Below are 20,449 nucleotides of genomic sequence, written 5' to 3'. Positions count from 1 at the left end.
AAATGAAGTATGCATTGTTCTAATTCACACCACCAAGACTTCCATATTGTGCTGACTCCTCAATTCCTCTGAAGGAAACAAAACTGACAGCAAAGGAGATGAGACAGAGAAGGCAACGTCAGGACATACCACATTACTTTGCCTGTGAAGGATCAAACACTTAATCACAGCAAGAAACACCAGGTACTACTTTGGACATGTTTTCTGAGTGCAAGGCAATCCTGTAGTTTTCAGAGGGAAACAGCACGGCTTTAACGCAGTACATGCTCCAGGAATTTTCTGTCTGTAGGTACCAGAAGTCCTTTCCCAGTTAGAGGAAAATACGATGCCTGATGCCTCCCAGTGCCACGCTCAGTGAGTGGGACCTTAACAAGCACAACAGGACCTCTGAGATCAATAGAGTACCTACTCTCAAGCCAACCAAAAGCATACTCAGTAACCTATCACAAAAATAACCCGCAGGGTAAAATTTAAAGCATTTCACAGGCAGCTCTGGTGTTTAACACCCTGCTGCACCTCAGTGACTGCAATATTCTGGGCTTCAGCCCACCTTCTACTGCCCTTGCCTCAGAGGTACCCCAAGAGGATGCTCGCTTTTCAGCTCAGGCTTGCACAAGCTGCAACCACAATGATCGCACGCAGAAGATAAGGCAGACAGGCATACCACAACAATTTAAACAAAGGGAAAGCTGTGCTGAGTACCATGGCAGAAAGAAGATTATGTCAAGGAGATTGCCAAAACCCTTGAGCAGTCTATTAGCCATACCCTGATGATTTTCAGGTTTAAAACTCTTAGACTTGAAGAGTTTAAAATGCTGAACTAAACACACAGAAAGGTGGTGAAGGAAAGCATTCTTTAGACAGACTACCAGGTCTGTCTTCAGCGTTGACTCTTCCAAGCTGAATAAACATCAAGAAAACAATGATCTGTGGAAGAGCAATTATTTACCTGCACCCACGAACACCTCTGCTTGCTCTGGCGTTTGCCACCAAACCCAAGGCAAAGCATTTCTTTGAATAACACGAAATCAAAAGGACTAGCATTTGGAGCTGAGATGTTAGTTCAGGTTCACAGTTCAGCTCGCGCAGTGTCCTGGCATCTAAGCGAGCATCAGATGCCTCCAAGCAGCACAACAGCTTGTTCATCAGTTAAGTAAGCAAGACAAGCACAAGAATAAAAACGCCAACGTTTGATTACTCATGAGGGTGGACACGCAGAGAGTTTACCTACCCGTTTGCCTGCTGTAAGCAGGCAGAACCAAGAGAGGTGCATGAGAGCCTGGGCTGGCACAAAGCGGTCGACGCCGAGGCAGCAGCATTGAACCCTTCGTGAGGCCTTCCTGAGGCGCTGCTTGGGCCTGGAGGCTGCAAAGGCAGGGCAGGGGCAGCATCCCCGGCCTCGCTCCGACCATCAAGGGCAAATTTAACATCTGGTGCCAAAACTGAATACCTGCTCGCATTCTGCTTCAGGCCAGACTTACAACTTTCAGTAGGTTTGTTGACTTAATTCCTCTAGGTTCAAAAATAACTTGTTCACTGGGAGTACTGGATGCCTTACAAATTGTTTGGATTTAGTTAAATTACCATCAATTTTTCTAAACAGCAGACTTAGATGAAAATTTATAGTCTTTGCTCTGGCTAAATTAATTCTCTTCAGTAGATGTATCAAATAGTCCAAAATTTAATTAACTCTGAGCTAAGTCTGTAAGTTATAATTATTTAATTATACCAAAATGAATGGGTAATCAAAGTAATATATCTCTACAATTTTGGACTGTCCCACACAGTTATTACAGCCAGTATTATTATTTTTTAAAAAAAAGGTTACTTTCTTTTGCAAAGTAAATTAATGTTACTTTGGCTTCAGATACCAAAGTGATGAGCAAAGCACGAAAGCCTACTTATATAAACCAAGAAAGTACGTTTAGGATTTCATAAGCAACGTCATTTTATATCTTTCAGATTAAATAAAGGAATATGTCACATTAACCACATAATACTCCAGGAGTCAAAACCTGTAAATCTGCGCTTTACTTCTCTCGTTAAAGATTAGAAGAGCAAAACAAAGCTTTGACCAAACAAAAGAAATGAAGAGACCTAAGCCAGCCTCAACTCTTCTTTGAGTGCCTCTTTGTAAAACATCTTGGGAAGACAAAAGAGCAAGGAGAAAGCTAAAAGCAAGCGATAGGTGTGAGGTCAGGTCAGCACACTGAAGTTGGATCCTTGATACAACTCCACACTGCCTTATTGCGGACTGCATCACATAATGCCAAACTTATCGTTGCCTTCGCATACAAAAGTTTTGTTTTACAGTTTCACACACTAAAGTATCAAAGTATAAACTCAATGAAATCTGAATTCCTAAATTAAGAGAAAAACATTAAAAAGGATCGTTTGTTTCTCAAACTTTAATTTGTCGAAGAGACACATTACATTTGGATAATTTCCAAAATAACACTTTTTTTTTTTTAAACAATGGGGCAATAATGTAAATCTGTAAAATTAGTATCATCTGATTTTTATGAAAATCAAGTCAAATGTTATCCCAAAAAAGCAGCACAGCTTTCTATAACTATTTTTTGTAACAATGCGTAAATTTTCTTCTAATCACAGGAATTGTAACGTTTTGAGATTTAATCAGATTCTCTGAAAAGTTTCCAAAAGTTTTTGGTCAAACTGCATAAACTGAAAACCCACAAAATGCACCAAAACCCAAACTAATAAGCAAGAGGAAAACAGAGAAAAGATTAATTAATTAATTTGAATGCAAATTCTTCTTTCCTGCCCAGATTTCTCACGTAGCACAGGCTCAAACATGTGCCTCATCTGGATGTACAGAATGACTGTGTACGGACAGCCTCCTGCCCTGCTGCCCTGGTGGCTCTGCCTCAGCCCCGGCTGCCTCCTGCGGGGGAAAAGACGGGAGGAGGCAGAGCTGCAGGTCGGTGCTGCCCTCAGGAACACCACGCTTTCAGATCACAGCTTCAGAAATTACCTCCTAACACTAACCTTAACTGATAACCTGTATACTAAGTACATGAAAAAATGAGTATTATGCTGGAAGTAGGAATTAAAAAAAAATTACCACTACTGGGATTAATCATTTAAGATGATTTTTTTCACGTGGAAACCCTTCTTTCTATGTTAAAGTCATTGCTGTGCTGGAGGGGTAATGCTACTTGCCTAATCCAGAGTCACAATTTTGGAAGAGGACAAAAACAATAATCCCCCAACAAAAACCGAGAGCAAAGCACTAATTCCCCCAATTTTAAGACAGACGTGACGTGATTTTGGCTGAGTCGTTCATTTACTTGGGCAAAATACTGACTTATCTGGTATGTTATTATAGCGTCACTTGCATTTCCCTAAGAGTCTCAAACAAAATCCCAGTAAAGCCACGTTTAGCACGAAGGCCCCCAGCACTGGGGAACGACAAACACGAGAGGAGCACGAACTGCCTCTCGCTGCCCAGCAGGGACATTGGGTAACTCGCACGCTGCTGCTGGACTGTGAAGGCTCTCTCGGTCCTTCAAGCAGTGCTGTGGCCTCCTTGTGCAAATAAGCCGAAAAGAAGCTCCCTTCTATCTCCTACCACACTTCCAGCAAGACAACCAAGGACAGCCAGCAGAAAATCCCAGCGTGGGTAACTCAGCCCGGCAGGGCTCTGTACAGCTCGCTCCGTTAATAGACCAGTCGGCTCCCTTACGGAGTGACAACGAGAATAACAATAATAGAGGGATTAGTCAGTGTGCATAAAACATACCAGAAGGACAGAGCCACACAGTGCTCAGGAGCAGCGGGGCTGAACAGCGCGGGTCCAGCACCACGGGGACGCGCCACAGGCCATGCTGGGCACCGTCAGCGGCAGGACGGAGCCTGAAGTAATAAGACACGAAGCAGGGCAGGCACCTGCACTAGAACAGCACGACTGCCAGGCAGGAACACCACAGATGGCTTCTTTACTTGGAAAAAGAACAGAAAAGCACAGCTTGTGCCACGGTAAAAATACATCCTTCTGTGCAGGGACCAAATTCTGCCCCAAATACTTTTCCTCCATGAAGGGTATGAGAGTAGGATGAAAGGACCTTCTCCTTCAAATGGCTGCTCTCTCCAGCCACTTATCCATCCAAAATACATCACAGAAGACTTATTAAAAAATAAAAAAGGGAGATCATGTACCTTTTTTTTTTTTTTTTTAAATTATTATTTTGACCTGCATTTCACCCAATATATAGGCCGGACTGACTTTGAAAATGAGTCAGGATCATGCCCCTAAAAGACTAGGCTTGTTTGGAGAAGCTAAAAGTAAGATAATATGTCTTTAGTTCAGTGACAGCGGATTTCATGAATAAGGAGCAGAGGCGGTTTGGCAGCATCCCATAACCTTCAGCTAAGTTCAGTCAAACTCCAGTTCGAAGAAAAAACCAAGAGATAAGATCCATACACAGGTACCAGTTAACCTTCCCCCGGTAGCCAAAAGGAATAACCTGCACACGCCGCAACAGCATCTGCTGCTTTAATGGAGCAACACTGGCCAACAGGAGTCACTCTAGAGGCTTCCTAAGATGTGAATTCTTCCCTTGCCGATGTGTTCAAATATTCAAATCTGACGAGCAAACAAGGTTGCAGATGCAAACGCATTTAAAACATTCAGTGAGAAGAGAATTGAGGGTGGTCTATCTGCTGCCAAACAGATGAGAACACCGAGGATACTGGCTTCAAATGCTTATGAGGTTGATGCGAATTCCAATAACTTTTTTTTATTAGTGGGCAACAAGCAGCAGCTCAGCCTGCAGGCAGAGCGATGGAAACCTTGCCTGCAGGGCAGCACCACCCAAAGGACCAGAGGCTGCTTCCTCAGTACCAGACTGTCCAGGGCCCTGAATGAGGTGAGGGTCCCATGGGGGACACGAGTGCTTCTGTACTAACGGTCTAATTTTAAGTCTTTAAGCAGAAAAAAAACCCAAACAATCTGGTTCCTGTCACATCCTAACTTCTGAACACTTTAAGTTTGCTGTTAGTGCTCCTCCAGCAGCCTTTGATGGTTCAACTGCCTCTGCAAGTGAAGCCAGCTGACTGCCCTGACCCCTGCACGACTGGCAGGGAAGAAGCACGAAGTCATATTCCTACCTCCGTGACCTGCATATTTCTCAGATATGGGGATTCCTAACGGTTACTGAAATGGATACTGAACCTAATGCTTACTGAACAAACCTGCCAGTGTAAATGCCCATTAGTTCCATCTCAATGCTGCTCACATATAACACTGAAATGCTTTTAAAAGGCAAAAAACAGAGCTCTGAATAATTGACCGCTGGTGTGAACATAAGACATCTGTACATGGCTAATACACAACCCGCTCCTTTGTAATGCAGGATGTTTTGACACGGGATACATGCTCACTGGGGACTGGAATGAGATCACCACATCCTTTCAGAAGTGCTCACACTTCTGCCCGCTAGTGACACACCTTTAATTTGACTGCAAAGGTAAACACGAGAGGTAGTTACTGAAGGCCCTTTGAACTTAGTTTATTTGAAATACTGCATTTTTGAGATAACAAACATCACTTTTCTTCCACTGAAGGAAAAAAAAACATTTCGTCTCCAACTTGACAGGGAGAGGAATTAGGGCAACGCAACAGTTTTGAAACTGCTGCTCATAACATAGTGCGTGCATGTAAATCCCAAGCCTTGAGATACATGTGATTAATCACAGATGGTACATCCTTCATGTACAGCAACGTTTAACGTTAGATCAAACAATCACCAGAAGGAATTACTCATGAGATACATGAAAACCTCCATGAATCCTTCTTTGTAGGGAAGCATACCAATACAAAAGATTCTTTCAAGTTTCTCTTTAACTACCTGGCCTATAACATACAGAAAAACAGACAAGTCCTTTCAACTGGTATACGCCAATACTCAACAATTTAAATTTTTTTTTTCTACCATTAGAATCTGGTGCCAGGGAAAGGAAGCAAATTTGAAGGAAAAAGTCATTTACCTACACGACTTCAGCAAGGTACAGACCTTCATGCCATTTATCACACTTAAGAAGAAAATAATAAGCTTCAGATGGTGCTGTTATTCTAGCAAAACAAACCTTTCTTGTACCACGTGCATTGAAAACCTGTAATTATAGAACTGGTAGACAATGACAAATGCTTAGAAAATTCTGAGTACTCCCAAGGTATCCCCAGGCAGTCAAATTGCTTTTTCTCAAGTCAAGAAACATGAGAAAATAGTTCGCTCTCTGATGCCACAGCGAGTTGCTGAAAGATCAAAAATCACCACCCATGGAGAGCAGTCGGTCGCTGTATACCTGCTCTTCTGAGAAAGCTTCTTTCTAAAGGAAAGATTCCCAGGGACAGCTGATTTTTTAAACTGCTGAAGCAATCATGACATGGGGAACCGCTGCAGGTACTGCAGAAAAGCGGCATTTTGCAGCAGCCAAAAATCAGATGAAGTGCAGGAAATGTGTGTTTGCTATCCGAAGGTGAAGCAAGGAGAAAGCAGAAAAAGAGAAGACAAAATACGCTGCTTGCTGATGAGCTCTTTTCCCTTGTCGGTGAACTTGTGCCAGACACGACTAAAGAAAATAAGTATTTTAAGTTACAACAAATCAAAACAGATTACAGCATGAGATTTTATTTTCAGGATGGGGGATACCCCTGTCATCTGTAAAAACACATATGGTAACTTTGAGGGGGTTTAGGTTTTTTTCTTTTTTAATGTAAGGTGTGAATTTCCCTGCAAAACCACATACAGGCTACAAGGACAGATTTACTATTCCCTTCCTGCCTTTCAACAGTCCCTCCCTGAGCATAGCTTGTGAACATGCTGAGAGCACAGACCTCACTGACAAGACATTAGTTTTCACAGGCCGATGATTTTTGTTTCACTGAAAACACATTTACCTGCCAAAGGGCAAGTTCTCAGTTGGCATAAATCAGTGCAGTTCCTTGCCTCAGTCACCCAATTCCACTCGAAGGCTTTATTTAAGGTTCAAACGATAGCCTCACATATGCCTCTCCCTCTCTCCATATGAACCTTATTTAGTAGTTAGGGAAGACACTTACCTCTAGAAGCTCATCGCCAATATGCATCCTCCCATCTCGTCCTGCAGGTCCGTCTGGATTGATCCCAACCACAAAGATGCTCATACGAGATCGGTCCTTGTTGCCAGCAAGGCTCAGTCCAAGCCCATTTTTGTCTTTCTCGAGCTCAATAATGTGCAACTCTCCCGGTAGATCTGCATATCTTTGCCTGATTTTTTCTACAAAGAAACATAAAATAAGTTGTAATACAAGATAACTTACAGGCAAATGCTCACGGACACGCACAAACGTGCTAGAGATAGATGACTTTGTATAATCTGTATTTTATTAATAGAGGTCTTTCCAGCAGAGAATCTGAGATGACGTGTTGTACCTAACCCCTGCATTCCCTCCACTCGCTTTTCAAAAAGCTAAGGCCACAAAGAGAGACAGGACACTGCTCAGAGTGATACATCTTTACCCTGGGCATCTCTGGACCACTGCAAGCCATCCGGCTGTCCCTGTAGCACTAACAGAACAAAATGCAGTATCAGCTGCAAGTTCTGCTCACATGAGAACTGCATTATTTCAATTATTTATAAAATAGACTGTTTCTAAAACAGAAATGTTTTGAAAAGAGGGTAAACAAGGGAATTCTAGAGGTACCTCTATCTTACCTTACAAAAACTACCAATTTCAGGAAACCCTCGTAAAGTTGGAGCTGGTTAACTAACCCTTGTAGGAAACTGAAAAGCTTACATTACGAACGTACTGCAAACTCACATCTCGAGATAAAATCTTTTATTTTGATTCTTTCCGGTGCTTCAGGCATACAGTTACGATGCTCTATTTAGCGTTACGTGCTACTGTGCAGATGATTACTCAAAGCAGATGTCAGTGACAATGCACGTGAATGATTACGGCTTTAAACTCAGCTTCATTTTATATTAAGGCCGTTATTTGTCTTTCGTCTACATTTCAAGCATTTCTGTGACAGAATGCAATATACCCACAAAGTTATTTGGAGCACATTGCACGTAGTGGAACAGAGCATGCTGACAGTTTAACCTGACTGTCTTTTCACCACCGGCATACAGACATCTGTAACTTTGGCTTACAAAGGTCAAATGCAGCAAGGGTAATTTTTGTCTGTTTGTCCTCTGTGGTTTTTGCAGCCAGCCCTGTAACACCAGCTGCATCCCCCATTACAGCTGGGCCATGTATTAAAAAAGCAGATCGTGGTGTTTTGCTGTGCCTGGGTATCACCTTCAGTGCAGAGCCCAAGGTGAAAGAAACTGCTGCATTATGCATTAAGAAGAGCGAGAGGAGATGTTATATGCTCAGCCATATCCCTGAGTCAGCGGCAGCTAGATCAATATTAGCTATTACCATTCCACCACGGGAAGTGTATTTCGATAGCACGATTTAACCACCGTAGTGTGTTTCCATGACAACAACGAAGAGGGGAAAGGAGCTGGGGAAGGTGAGAGGGAAGCACCAAAAAGTGAACAAAAAGGGCTGCAAGGGCTGGCCGAAGCGGAGGCGTGCGTCAGGCAGCCCACGCGTGGGCTGCCAGGGTGACAGCGCCAGCCCTGGCCCTTCTCCGACGTCCTTCTCCAGGCTCAGCAGCCCCTCACGATTTGGCAGGGACACCCAAGCAGCCCCCATCTCCGGCCCCAGAGGCACCCAAGGGCAAAACCCACAGTCAGAGCAGCAGCCAGCTCCCCCCTCGCTGTATTTCCAGGCTGGCATTTTCCTGCCTTGCCCCAAACCCCTGGTGGCCCGAAGCCTAAGCCTAAAAGCCTGGGAGGGTTACATTAAGGGTTAGACACTTTCCCCGGAGAGCTGAGCTTGTAAAGCCCTACAGAGGTCTGCACAAACTCAGGGTATCATGACAAATTAGAAACCTTGCTCGTTACCATCAATTACATGCCAAAAGTTCATACAAGTGAATTAAATGGCAACCCGTGTAGCTGCGCAGCTCTGTAATATATTTCCTAACTAATGGGGTCAAAAAGTAATTAGTGGTGTGATTTGCTACTTGAATTTGGGAAGTGTGATTTTTCTGCTTGGTATGCGGGATGCCTCCTGCCAAAAAGCACCAAGCGAGGAAGGTCCTGAAAGTGGTGCTCCTGAGGTACAGCGGGCGCGAGCAGCACCGCAGCTGCGCACGTTTCACACAGCACCAGGGTTTAATGTTCTTTTTTTCCCCATTAGACGAAGTCCAGACTTGAAGACCACCAAGACCACCATTTTCTGCCTACCTCAACCTGACAGCAAACCGAACTTGTTAGAGTGAAAATCAGAAAAGAAAAGGAGAACACGCACACTTCAACGCCATGCAGATGAAGCAGCACATCTTTAGGGACTGCTTCGAAAGAGATTTTGCTTCAAAAGAGATTTCTCTTTTGACAGAAAAACTCCCTGACATTGCCCCACACGAGCCTGAGGCCAGGAGCAGCGTGGTGGCACGGTGCACGGACCCCTCGCTGCAGCCCCAACCCGCAGACAGGGACCTCGGCACCTGTAAGTCTGTGAGCTCTGCAGGGCTTCCTCCTGCTGCTCTTCTCACGTGGGAAGAACGCCAGCTGTTCACAAGTACACGCGTGTTCCTGTTCCACCTTGGGCTGAATCTAAGAGGAAGTGTTAGCCCTCCAAAAATTAGCAGGTGGAGCCATTGCCGGGGTGCGACACAGCCTTGCTTTATTTTTATTTTTATTTTTTTAAGGGGTGCCCCGCCGTGTGTTTTTGTTTGGAAAATCCATACTTAGAGGGAAACCTCTGCCTGTACGAAGCCTTTCACTGAATCATCACATTCATTTACGAAGCAATTATTTGGAACAGCCGAGGCGATGCCGCGAGCACACCCGTTCCAGCGGGGCAGGAGGGCACCGCCAGTGCATGTGGCCGCAGGAGCCGCAGGCGTGTGCGCGTTCACGCACCGAGGGACGAGAGGAGACCGCCCTACCCTTAAAACCAGGGCTCCCCTAGCCAGCACGCCGTCTCCTCCTGGAGCAGCAGAAGGTTGTGGCTGGCACAAGCGCCACCTCCCACGATTACACGCTTCCAAGGGCTGTCCTCAGCCGCCCGCCTGGTGGTGTGAGCGGCAAGGCGCTATTCCCACTGCTGTCGGTGCCTTCCTCCTCCGATCTGCACACAGCTTTCCTCTGGGCATCCCGCTGACTTCCTATAATGGCGTAATCCTGTTCTCAGTTTGCCTCTTAATAAGAATCTCGTAAGATTATTTTAAACAAGTATTTACTGCTTAAACAAACGTGGATCCAAGGCGTCTGCTTTTTAATGCCTTTTTCAGCTGTTCCCCCTGCCCCCAGCTGGTCTCACTTTCCAGTTCCCTGCCTAGCATCGGGGAGCCAGTTAGCATCTGCTTTTGCAAAGAATTCCATTATCTGCCTTCATTACCAGATCCTTTACACAAGGCAATTGTAATTTGGTTGTTACTGCCGTGCCCATGGGACACGGCGCTTTTTGTGCTGGCGCTACGCGGAGCAGTTTCCCCGCTCGGTGACAATGCGCCCATCGCAACTTCTGCAAACATAGCTCGTCAGTGGCATTTAATTAGCCAGGGTTGTAGGCAGTTGCTTTTAAAAATACTATCCGGATGCAACGTGAACCAAAAGCAGAGGCATGCACTTCAGCCATCGCTCCTGCAGTAACGTTTCCCAGTTACATTAGCAGACAATTACATTTCAAAAGAGAAACCCTGGAAAAGGAAGACAACCGCTTTCAAACAACGCACTATTATGCTGCTGCGTATGTCTCCCTGCCTCAGCCGCTATCCCTACTATATTAAAGGGAGAGATAAAGGAAATAAATGGGGAAGGTATGGTCAGGACATTGAGCTTGCATGATATAGCATTGCAACAAACACACAATTTATCTGCGCTGAAAAAACAGACCACTTCCCAGGAAGGCAAGAGGCTCTTTACATTGCAAAGCCACACAAAACACTTGCAAAAGGCTAAGGAGCCCGCTTCCCACACCTGCTGAAACCTCCCGCTCCAGGAGCTGAAAGGGAAGAGGGATTTCTCTCTGAACAGTGCCTCTGCAGGATGCAAATCAGAGCCCGTCCAGGAAAGTAAGAAGAGGGCAGAAGCAGCCCTGGACTCAGCCACCTGACTGGTGTTGGGATCAAATACCCGGTATTAAAACTGCCAATGCAAAACAAAAAGAGGGGGGGGAGGCAAAACACTACAGAAATAAACGACAGCCGATAGTTGTGTATAAGAGGTGACAGTGAGGATTTTCCACTCCTCTTGCGCCGCCTCAGACAACTATTAGCAACATACGCTGGCTTCTGAAGACTCGACAATGGTCCCATTTATCAGCCCGGGTTCACTGTAATGGCGTTAGCTCCCGTTTCCATCGCGTGGCACAGAGCACGGGTACAGCCTTCGCCTTTTCCGAGACTCCTCCGCTCCGCCAGCAGTGCTGCAGCACCGCCAGCGCTGCTTTGCCTTCAGCAGATAGCTATCAGGATGCAGCCAGCATCCACCACCCGGAGCCAACCTTGCATATCAAACAACTAATTCGCTTCTTGATTTCACTCTAAACATTTTTTCAAAAAGAGTAGGAAGTCCCTTGAAAGCTAACCCTCGAGCTGCGAGGGCAGCGTGTCTAATTTACTGATCACAATTTACAAGAACCTAAATAAGCATATTTAAGGGACCATAATTGAACAAGCGGGGTTTAGAATTCTCCCACTACTAATAATATAATAAGCTTATTGTTTTAATCTTCCCGCTAGCTCTCTATTCAGCTCCAAGGAGGCAAGCAGTTCTCCAAACCTTATCTCAGAAGCGATGCACTTGTCTGTTTTCATAAGCTTTAAACCGATAGAGGGAAAATGATTTCTGTAATGCTTTCTTAAATTCCGTAACATAATTTGCATTCTTCTCTCAGTGACCAGCACACAAGAGAAAAATAGGGCAGTTATATTCAACGCTGGCAACCCTAAATGGAAGAGCCAGACTCTCGCTATGCCCCGTCCCCCTCCCTGGGGTGGCGAGAGGAGACGATGGTGGCTGCTGGAGCTCGTACCTTTGTAGGTGCTCTTATCTCCAACCAGGCAGGCAGGGAGCACCTGGGGGTGGGATGGGGCAGCTGTGGGGTTCCCTTCGTATCCCGAAGCTCAGCAGCTCTGACAATCTCCCACGGAAAGCCACAGCATCCCTTTGGTAACACTTTGCTTCAGGTACACCGTTCAGAAGTCATTTACCAAAACGAAGTGATGACTTTCAGAGCAGAACGAAGCCCAGCATTTCTATCATTCTTTGGCAAACACTTCTACTTAACACTCATACACATACAGGGAATTAAAAAAGACTTTCATGGCTGTACCTCTCTCCTTCCACCCCAAAACAACCATGAGCCAATGGCACAATGGCACAGCATTACTTTTAAACGTATAGGGGAGGGAGCGTGCACAAGGTGCCAGGCAGGCGAAGCCTTCTCTGATCGAGCAGCTAGCGTGGGCTTTCCTACCCTCACAAATGCAACTCGCTCAAGCACAAGCGAAAAACAAGTTACACTCTCCCAAAACAGTATCCTTACCCTAGCTTGAAGGCTGCCTCTTTTCTTTTGTGTGTGAAGGGACTCAGGCAATTATTTGGTACCTCGGATCGCTCCCATATAACCGCTGCCTTCAGCTCAGGTTCCCATTCGGGTTTGCTCCTCTCATGCCAGGCAAATGCTTGCACTGCTTTGCAGCTCACCAAGAAAACTTCCTGCCTCCTTCAACGCTTTCCTTAAATCCTACTTGTCCCTCGCATCACCCTTTCTACAAGAGAAGGTAAAAGTTTCTCCTAGTAATCTCTTACTAATCCAGGAACAAGGGTATAATGAGAATCTCCATAATCCACTTCAATACCATTTTGTTTTGTTCCCAGGAGCAGGTGGCATTTAGATAGTTATCTCTTTTTTTTTTTTTTTTCTTCCTACAACCAAGGAGCCATCACACCCAAGAGAACAGGATATCTAAAATGGCATTTAGCCCTGGCTGAAAAAACAGGTCAGCTGCAGCCCATACCACCATGGACCTGCATCACCACCTTATTTTGAACAAACAGACTTCTGCCATCTACTTTTCCCCCATTTCAGGCCCAAAGCTTCCTTCTGGAAGCTGCAGTTTCTTTATACAGCATTTAAGTTCTCTGAGCAGGGAGGAAGGGATATTGCATCTTTTTCTGCGGTTTTAGTTAGATGAGAGGGACGTGACGAGACCGTTCATACTGATGTGAGATCCTGAACGCTTAAAAAGAAGATTTAGCAAAAGCACGCTAAACACAACATCCTGATGCTAATAACTGCTGATTATAAGGGAATCTCCTCTCCCCTGCACACAACACTTCCACTCATTTGCCTTTCAAATTATGCATTAACCCTCATCAAAGCGCTCGGGTTTACTCAGAAGTGACCTCCTCTGGGTGCTGTGATCTAGCAATCAGTCACTCCCGCGGAGCGCTGACTGCTGAGCTCCAGCTGACGATGCCACCACCTTACAGACTGTGGTGGAAGGGACTGGCAAAAGCTGCCCGCGTGTTTCTTGCCTACTCCTCATGTCTGAGAACTGTTTTATCTGGCTAGGAGACGCACAGAACGGGTAGCTGCTTGAGCTTCGTACTGCCACCCGGTTGATTACATGCAGTCAAACAGCAACAAAGACATTTTCCCTTTGATAAAATCCTCTTTGAGCATGCAAACAGTTATGCACAGAAATATATCACAGCACAGTTGATGCTCGGGCCCACAAAAGGCGTAGACATTTTCATCTAACTACAGCCTTAAACCATGGTATAGCCTCAAAAGACAGCTGACGCAGACACCATTTTTAGGCTGTTGAAGAGGTAGCTGAAGAAATCCCACAGAAAAATACTCTGCTGTATAATATTACACTACATTATGTTGTTCCATCAGTCATTTAAGGCCAAAATACCAGAGCTGACAGCTGAGCCAGCGGTGATAGCACCGAGCAGCCCGGAGATAAGGCTCGGTTGTTGGAGCCAGCGGGCTCGCACGCTTCACCTCCTGAGAGGAGAGCTGAGGCTTACCTAACACAGTTCTCTGGGAGCCAGGACATGTTAACAGTGTCAGAACACTCAGAAATACTGATTTCCATCTGCTAAGTCTCACGGAAATTTGAAATACCTCTACACACGTTGCTTATTCTTCTGGCCTCTGCACTGTGGCTGTTGCACCCGATCGTCAGAGTGACCTGGAAGGGTGCACGACGTGCACAGACAATGAGATTCACAGACGCTGTGATAGAGGATGTTTCAATGACCCATTTTACAATGGGGTTTTGGAAAAAAAACCTCACAACTTGGACAGAAATCTCTTTTCTAAGCAACTTTTTAGTAGGAGCAGGCTTTCTGTTTTGCTCCTGCTCACATAGCTCGGCTCCCATTTTGCTCCTGCTCACGTTGCGCGGTCCATTTTTCTCTACGCCTGTATCTGAAAGCTGCTTGCTCGTTAGAAGGAAGATCAAGTGTGTGTGAGTCTGAACAAGAAATACTGGGAGAGCTCTAATCCACTGCTTTTCTGCTTGGTCTCCACATTAACAAATTAATATTGTGAAATTTAAATTCTTCCTCTCCTGACAGCAACAGAGTAACTTGATCTGACAGTGTTTCATCTTTAAATAATGATGTTCCCACAAAAAGATCAGCACAGTCATTATCTCAGAATCTTTCTGCACCAAGTCTCATTAAAGCGAATGGCATCACAGTATGGTCAAAACCTGGAAGTTTGTTACCTAATGAAGGCTCCCATGGGCTGAGCCCCTACTTTCCCAGCCGTAAGTAACTGGAAAAGGAAGCACAGAGAACACCTCTCAGAAGCCAAGACAACGAGACTTCTCTCACACAGTGATTCACTCTGAATTTATGAACCTGCAATGGGGTCCTGAACCTCTTCTATCTAGAGGTGGACGGGATAAAAAAAAAAAAAAACTTTTGGACTTACAATAAAGACTCTTTGACCAGAATACACAATCTGTACTGATGAGCCTGAAGATCTAAAGGAAGAGCTTCCTTCAGAGGAAGTGACACAACTGGTGAAATGTAGACCAAAAAACATAAAGCTTCCATAAAAGCTGTTGCAATAGCAAGCCACAATACCACCCACTCACTGAACTGGCTGAAAACTGATACTAGGAAAAGGACAGAGGGAGAAAAAAATAAAGAAAGACCTGGCTGTGGAAAGAGCAGGCTGGAGAGGGATGACCCTGACACGATCGCTTGCTCTGCTGGGGAAGCACAGCCTGGCAAGGCAGCAATGCTAGGTAACAGACTTGACATAGGCTAAATTAAATTTTTATATGTATAAAAAAATACACCACAGTAGTCTAAATCTGTTTGTATAGCAATTTTTAAATATGCTGTGACAATGATTAGAAAAGATTAAAGTTGGATGAGTCATCTAGGAGCGTAAAGCCATGGAAAATACCCACACGGCTCTATGACAGAAAATAGGGTGAGAGCCTGAACAGTGAGAAGACCCAAGGAAGACAGAAAATGATCAGATATTTTAGATGTGATTTAATGCAGTGATCTTAACAACAAGTTTTAAACCTGTTTAGCATTTTCTTTTTTTCTTTTTTTTTCTTTAACTTTTCATTCTTCTTTGCTAAAGAATGATTGTTACTGGTTATTTACCACTAGGATACATTTATCTGTGACAAAAGATGGTATTTACATAGTCTGTGCCTTCTTTATGCCAACTACGGAGATAAAATACTACATGAGTACTTAAGGAAACAACTTAATATACATCTGTTGATGCTCAATATTTATCATGTACGTCAGATATTTTGAACTACATTTCTTCTACAGTATATGTATTTCCTAGTGATATACACCATTTGTATTCGGACAGGAATTAGAATGCTATTAAAATACAAGCAACAGCTTTGTAATAAAAATATTACATACAAATATGCCGATTTTGACTAATAAGATTATTTATTTACTAAAATACATAGTCATTTAAAATTGGAGTATTAAACAAATGTATTGTTGCCCACAGCAGAGACCGAATTGCACCAAAGGTTCCATGGTGATAAAAAACATTTTTAAATGGTCCAATTCCCACTTTGTCAAAGATTTCCTTTTGTCTGTCTTTGGGCCTTCACCAACACTTTCACGCAGGGACCTCAGAGGAGGTTCTGCCATCACGCCGTGGCCACAAACACTTCCATAATTTTCAGACTGACAACTTGCAACTTCACACTCTTGGTTTTTATTCACAGACTTGAAAAGAAAAATATCCTTTTCCAGCTTCTAACAATTTGTTCAAGGTCGATAAGCTATTTTTATTCCCACTGAATTAGCTGAATGAGCTGTGGAGAGAATAGGTCTTTGTTTCAGGCAGCTGAAGAAAAAGTCAAGAGCTGGCTTCTTACAGTCAACTCTGGGTCCAGATTTCTCCTAATTCTCTGGGTGAACGCATACATTTCCCAAATACGTACTTTTGTCATTTAGGTTACGTTAATCGATTCGAGTATGCTCAGATCTTTATGGAAGTTGCTATTAAAAACTTACAATGTGCATTTAATAGCAGAAAACAAGTTCAAATACAATTTAAATAAAAACCAGCTTAATATTAATAAGATGCATATCCAGCTTTGAGAGGACTTAATGGGATACGGCGTCCTTGCAGACAGAGCAGACAAGCAGATCCGACCATCTCCACAACACTTCTTAGTATTATTTGTCTCCTCAATTTCTATGATTCAGGGAGCTATTAAGAAACAGCACTTTGCTAGGCTCACACATGGTAAGTCTTCCATCAAGATGATTACGACTGCTCAAACACTCCCAAACTATCTGATGACTTTTAGGATCCCCTGCTTTTGCAAAGGGCACTGAAACTATGGTCTCCCATTCCCCTTTCTTTCTGAGAGGCCTCTCAGCTACTTAAAGCCGTCCATGCACTGTGTTTTGATGTGCTATGTGTCCATCTCATCACTGCACACTTCTGGGTACGCAGCCAGGAAGCAACGTGTTCGATAAGCAGTAGAGACAGCCCACCCCGCACCTCCCCACGTCAAGCAGTGCCCCCACAGAGCCCAGAAATTTCAGAAGAGTAAACCTGGGTCAGTTCTAGGTCCTGGGTCTTTGAGCTATCGAACTGCACTTGAGTCACATTTTCAAGGTTTTTACAACACCAAGGAATGCTCAGAGTTTTTGTTTGTTTGTCTTTTAAGCACAACGTAGAGTTTCCCAATGTCGCGGCTTGCCTTTGATTGCCAAGGTAAAATGAAGAATAAAGACGAAAAATGACTGACTGCAACATCTGACTGTGCTGGAGACTTCCGATTTGTGTGCCTTAGAACAAAACAGATGCACAGCCATAACTTCACTCTAAAACCTCTTCTGTAAACGAAATTACCCACTAATAATTATTCTACTATATCTTTCCTGTCTTCAGCTACGATGTGTATATCCTGCTCGTGATGTCTAATGTATTCATCACAGCACTCGGTGTAAAACAGAGACACAAGCTGACGGCATAGCCAGCAGCTGGCAGCTACTGGCTCCTTACATAAAGCTTCAAGTCCAGGAGAGGCACGCAAAGACAGGGACCCACTTACCTACTTCCATATTTCTGAACGAGATTTTTAATACCCCACTCAACTGTCCTGTGGTGAGTGATCTTACTCCACAGGATCCCCTTCCTGAGCCAGCCACAGAGCTACAAGGCTTGGCCAAAAGCAAGCGTTGGTGCCTGCTGTGCTCCCATGTTGAACACAGCGGCTCTCTCCCCTCCTGTTTCGGGAGGGCTGAGACAGCACAGGTCACTAACCCACCAGAAAACCAGTCCTGCTTAATGGTGGCGCAGTTTTCTGCTGGGTGAGTGAGCTGAACAGGCTGGGGAAGGGGAGGGCAACGATCACCCCAACACCGTAAACAACTGGAGAAGGTGGGAGTGGGGACATGCGAACAGCAATCCCCCTTTTTGCCTGCAGTCATATCACCTCATGTGGTGGAGATTCACCCTGAGAAATAACAGAACATTAAAGGAGAATGACAAGGTAAAGGTGAGGGGACCTGGACAGATGAATAGATAACAATTCCTCACCACACAAAAAAACACAACTATTTAAAATCACTGTGAAATGATGAAAGTTGTATACTCTCCCCAAACAAACCATACATCTTAGTTAATCAGCTGTCTTGAGAGTCTATTCAAGCAGTTAATCAGGTTTAAGCTACACTTATGACATCATACAACTTAATAACTTGATTAAATAAGAGAATATTTTGAATCAGAAATTCTATTCTGACTTTTTTAATCTCTCCAAAGGACAGAGTATGGCAGACCTATTTTCTGTTCCTCAAGGAGTAAAATGAAGTGAAGGATTAGCAGACATCTTTGCTTATACCACATTTCACATAAGCAGAGTTGAGCACAGCATTCACTTCTCTGCAGAAGAAAAATAAAATTGCAAACAAATGAACAGAGTATTTTAACTTTTTTTTTCAGTGTTAAAATATGCCATTAGGTAACAAATAGCTTCACTTCAATGTATTTAAAGAAATGAAGATATTAATGCATTAATTCTTGGGCATTTTAAAAAAAGAGTAATTATAATCACGAAATCGATGATGGATTTCAAAAATGCTTGCAATACATCAACGTGTCAAGCACTTTCTTTTCCTCCTGGCAAAAAAAAAAAAAGAAAAAGAAAAAGAAAAAGAAAAAAGAAATCCACCTCCAAGGATTTATCCAAAGGAGAAGAACTAAACGGATAAACTTGACCATATGAAATAGACTTACTTTTTCCACTCTGACTGGAGGAAGAAATCAACTCAGTGAGAGAGGTAAAAAAACAAGCACTCCAGGGAAAAATAAGAGTGGGGTATGGTAGTTTTTACCATTTTTTTTTTTTAGTTTATACTCAACTGATTTTTTCATTTGCATGAATTTAGCCTTCAAAAGGGATGATCCAGAGGCTTCCAAATCTTGGTCCCCACAAATAAACAGTGTCTTTCAGGTAAGCTGGAACTCCATGGATCCCGCCTTTTATCTATTTTTAAAATTTAAATGGCCATCTAGCCTCCAGAACCTGTGGCATGATGCTCCGGATGGATCAAGATGCTTTGTGTATCTTACTACACATGGCCAACCAAGACAGCTAACACATTAACCAAGCTAGAACAGATGGAGGGTCTTCCCAACTGCAGTCCAAGGGTTATGGTCCAGTGTTTATTCATTATATTTTAATCTCTTAATTTACACTAAGTTAAATTCTAAGATGGTAAATCATTTTATTCTGCTTTCCTATAGAAAGGAAACTTATGCAATCACACCTTGTACATCCAAGCTCCTGTCCCACAACTTTTGAACCTGCTAGCCAATTTGATGCAATTCTGATGGTGGACTAAAGGTCTCAAAGGTACTATAAAAGGTTCGTGAAAATAGGCAGCTGTGCAGAGGAGAGAACGCTGATAAATTCCCTGACTGAGGGAAAGGCTTCAGTGTGAGATCACACTTTATTAAAGCACCGAAGAATTCACATGAGAGAAAGGCCTTAGAAATGCTCCAATTGCAGGAAAAGCTTAAATCAGAGCTCACACCTTCCTCGAAACCCAAGTCAGTCGAGCAGGAGACACAAATCCGTAGGAATCCAACTTCATTAGCTGCAGTACCCACAGAAGTACTCGTTAAACTCTTCACAACTCCGCACTCAACTCCTCCCTGCAGGCAGCACGGAGAGCACCCAACGGGTACTCCGTCCTCAACCCCTCTGCGCAGGGGGCAGACAGCAGCTGAACTGGAAAAGGAGGGGTCTGCCGCCACAGCTCTTCGGGGACGGGGAGGAAGGGCCAGAGCAGATGTACCGACTGGCTGCTGTAACGACCCAGCAAGGGATGCCAAAAGGGTTAGCCCTTCGGTTTGCTCCGATGCCAAGAGCCATCTGCCCGCGCTGCCGGCAGCTGCCGCTGGCTCAGCCCTCGGAGGAGGCTGTCTCCCTGCCTTGTGTCACTGTGCGAGTCCTTCCCATTTACAACGCCACAACGTGCCTCCTGCATGCACAAAAGCATGACTGCATCATTCTGTGGCCGACAGGCTTTGCTGCACTCCCCATTCCTCACGAAATCCCTTGCAATGGCATTCTTGGCCCTTGCTCATAGGCTGCCCGTGCTCATCCTTGCATACGGCTCTACTTTACTCCCTCGTCCATCAAGTCCTGGTCTCATCTCATTTCTTTCCCTTCCACTCTTCTCTCACCCCTCCAATGACACCTCACTGACTACTTGCCACTCTGTCAGGCTGTTCACTTAATGGATTTCTTCCCTTGAAAAACAGTATTTCAAAAAATCACATCTTCTGCACCTAACAACTCAATCCCGAAATGAGGTCTCGCTGTAAAATTGCTGCATTGCC

At 44.2% G+C, this 20,449-nt stretch overlaps 1 protein-coding gene across 1 annotated transcript in view; it reads right to left on the bottom strand.

The window, feature by feature from the left end:
* The window catches only part of PATJ (PATJ crumbs cell polarity complex component), a 140,657-nt gene that overhangs the window by 49,454 nt on the left and 70,754 nt on the right, over positions 1 to 20,449 (bottom strand). The window contains 1 exon segment of the mRNA XM_035564351.2: positions 7,085 to 7,281. Coding sequence (XP_035420244.1) covers positions 7,085 to 7,281 — 197 coding nt within the window.

This window comes from Cygnus atratus, chromosome 8 (genome assembly GCF_013377495.2).
Source record: "Cygnus atratus isolate AKBS03 ecotype Queensland, Australia chromosome 8, CAtr_DNAZoo_HiC_assembly, whole genome shotgun sequence".
NCBI classification, from domain to species: Eukaryota; Metazoa; Chordata; class Aves; order Anseriformes; family Anatidae; genus Cygnus; species Cygnus atratus.
Note: the sequence above shows the minus strand (reverse complement) of the source record. Positions and strands in the feature narration are given on the sequence as shown.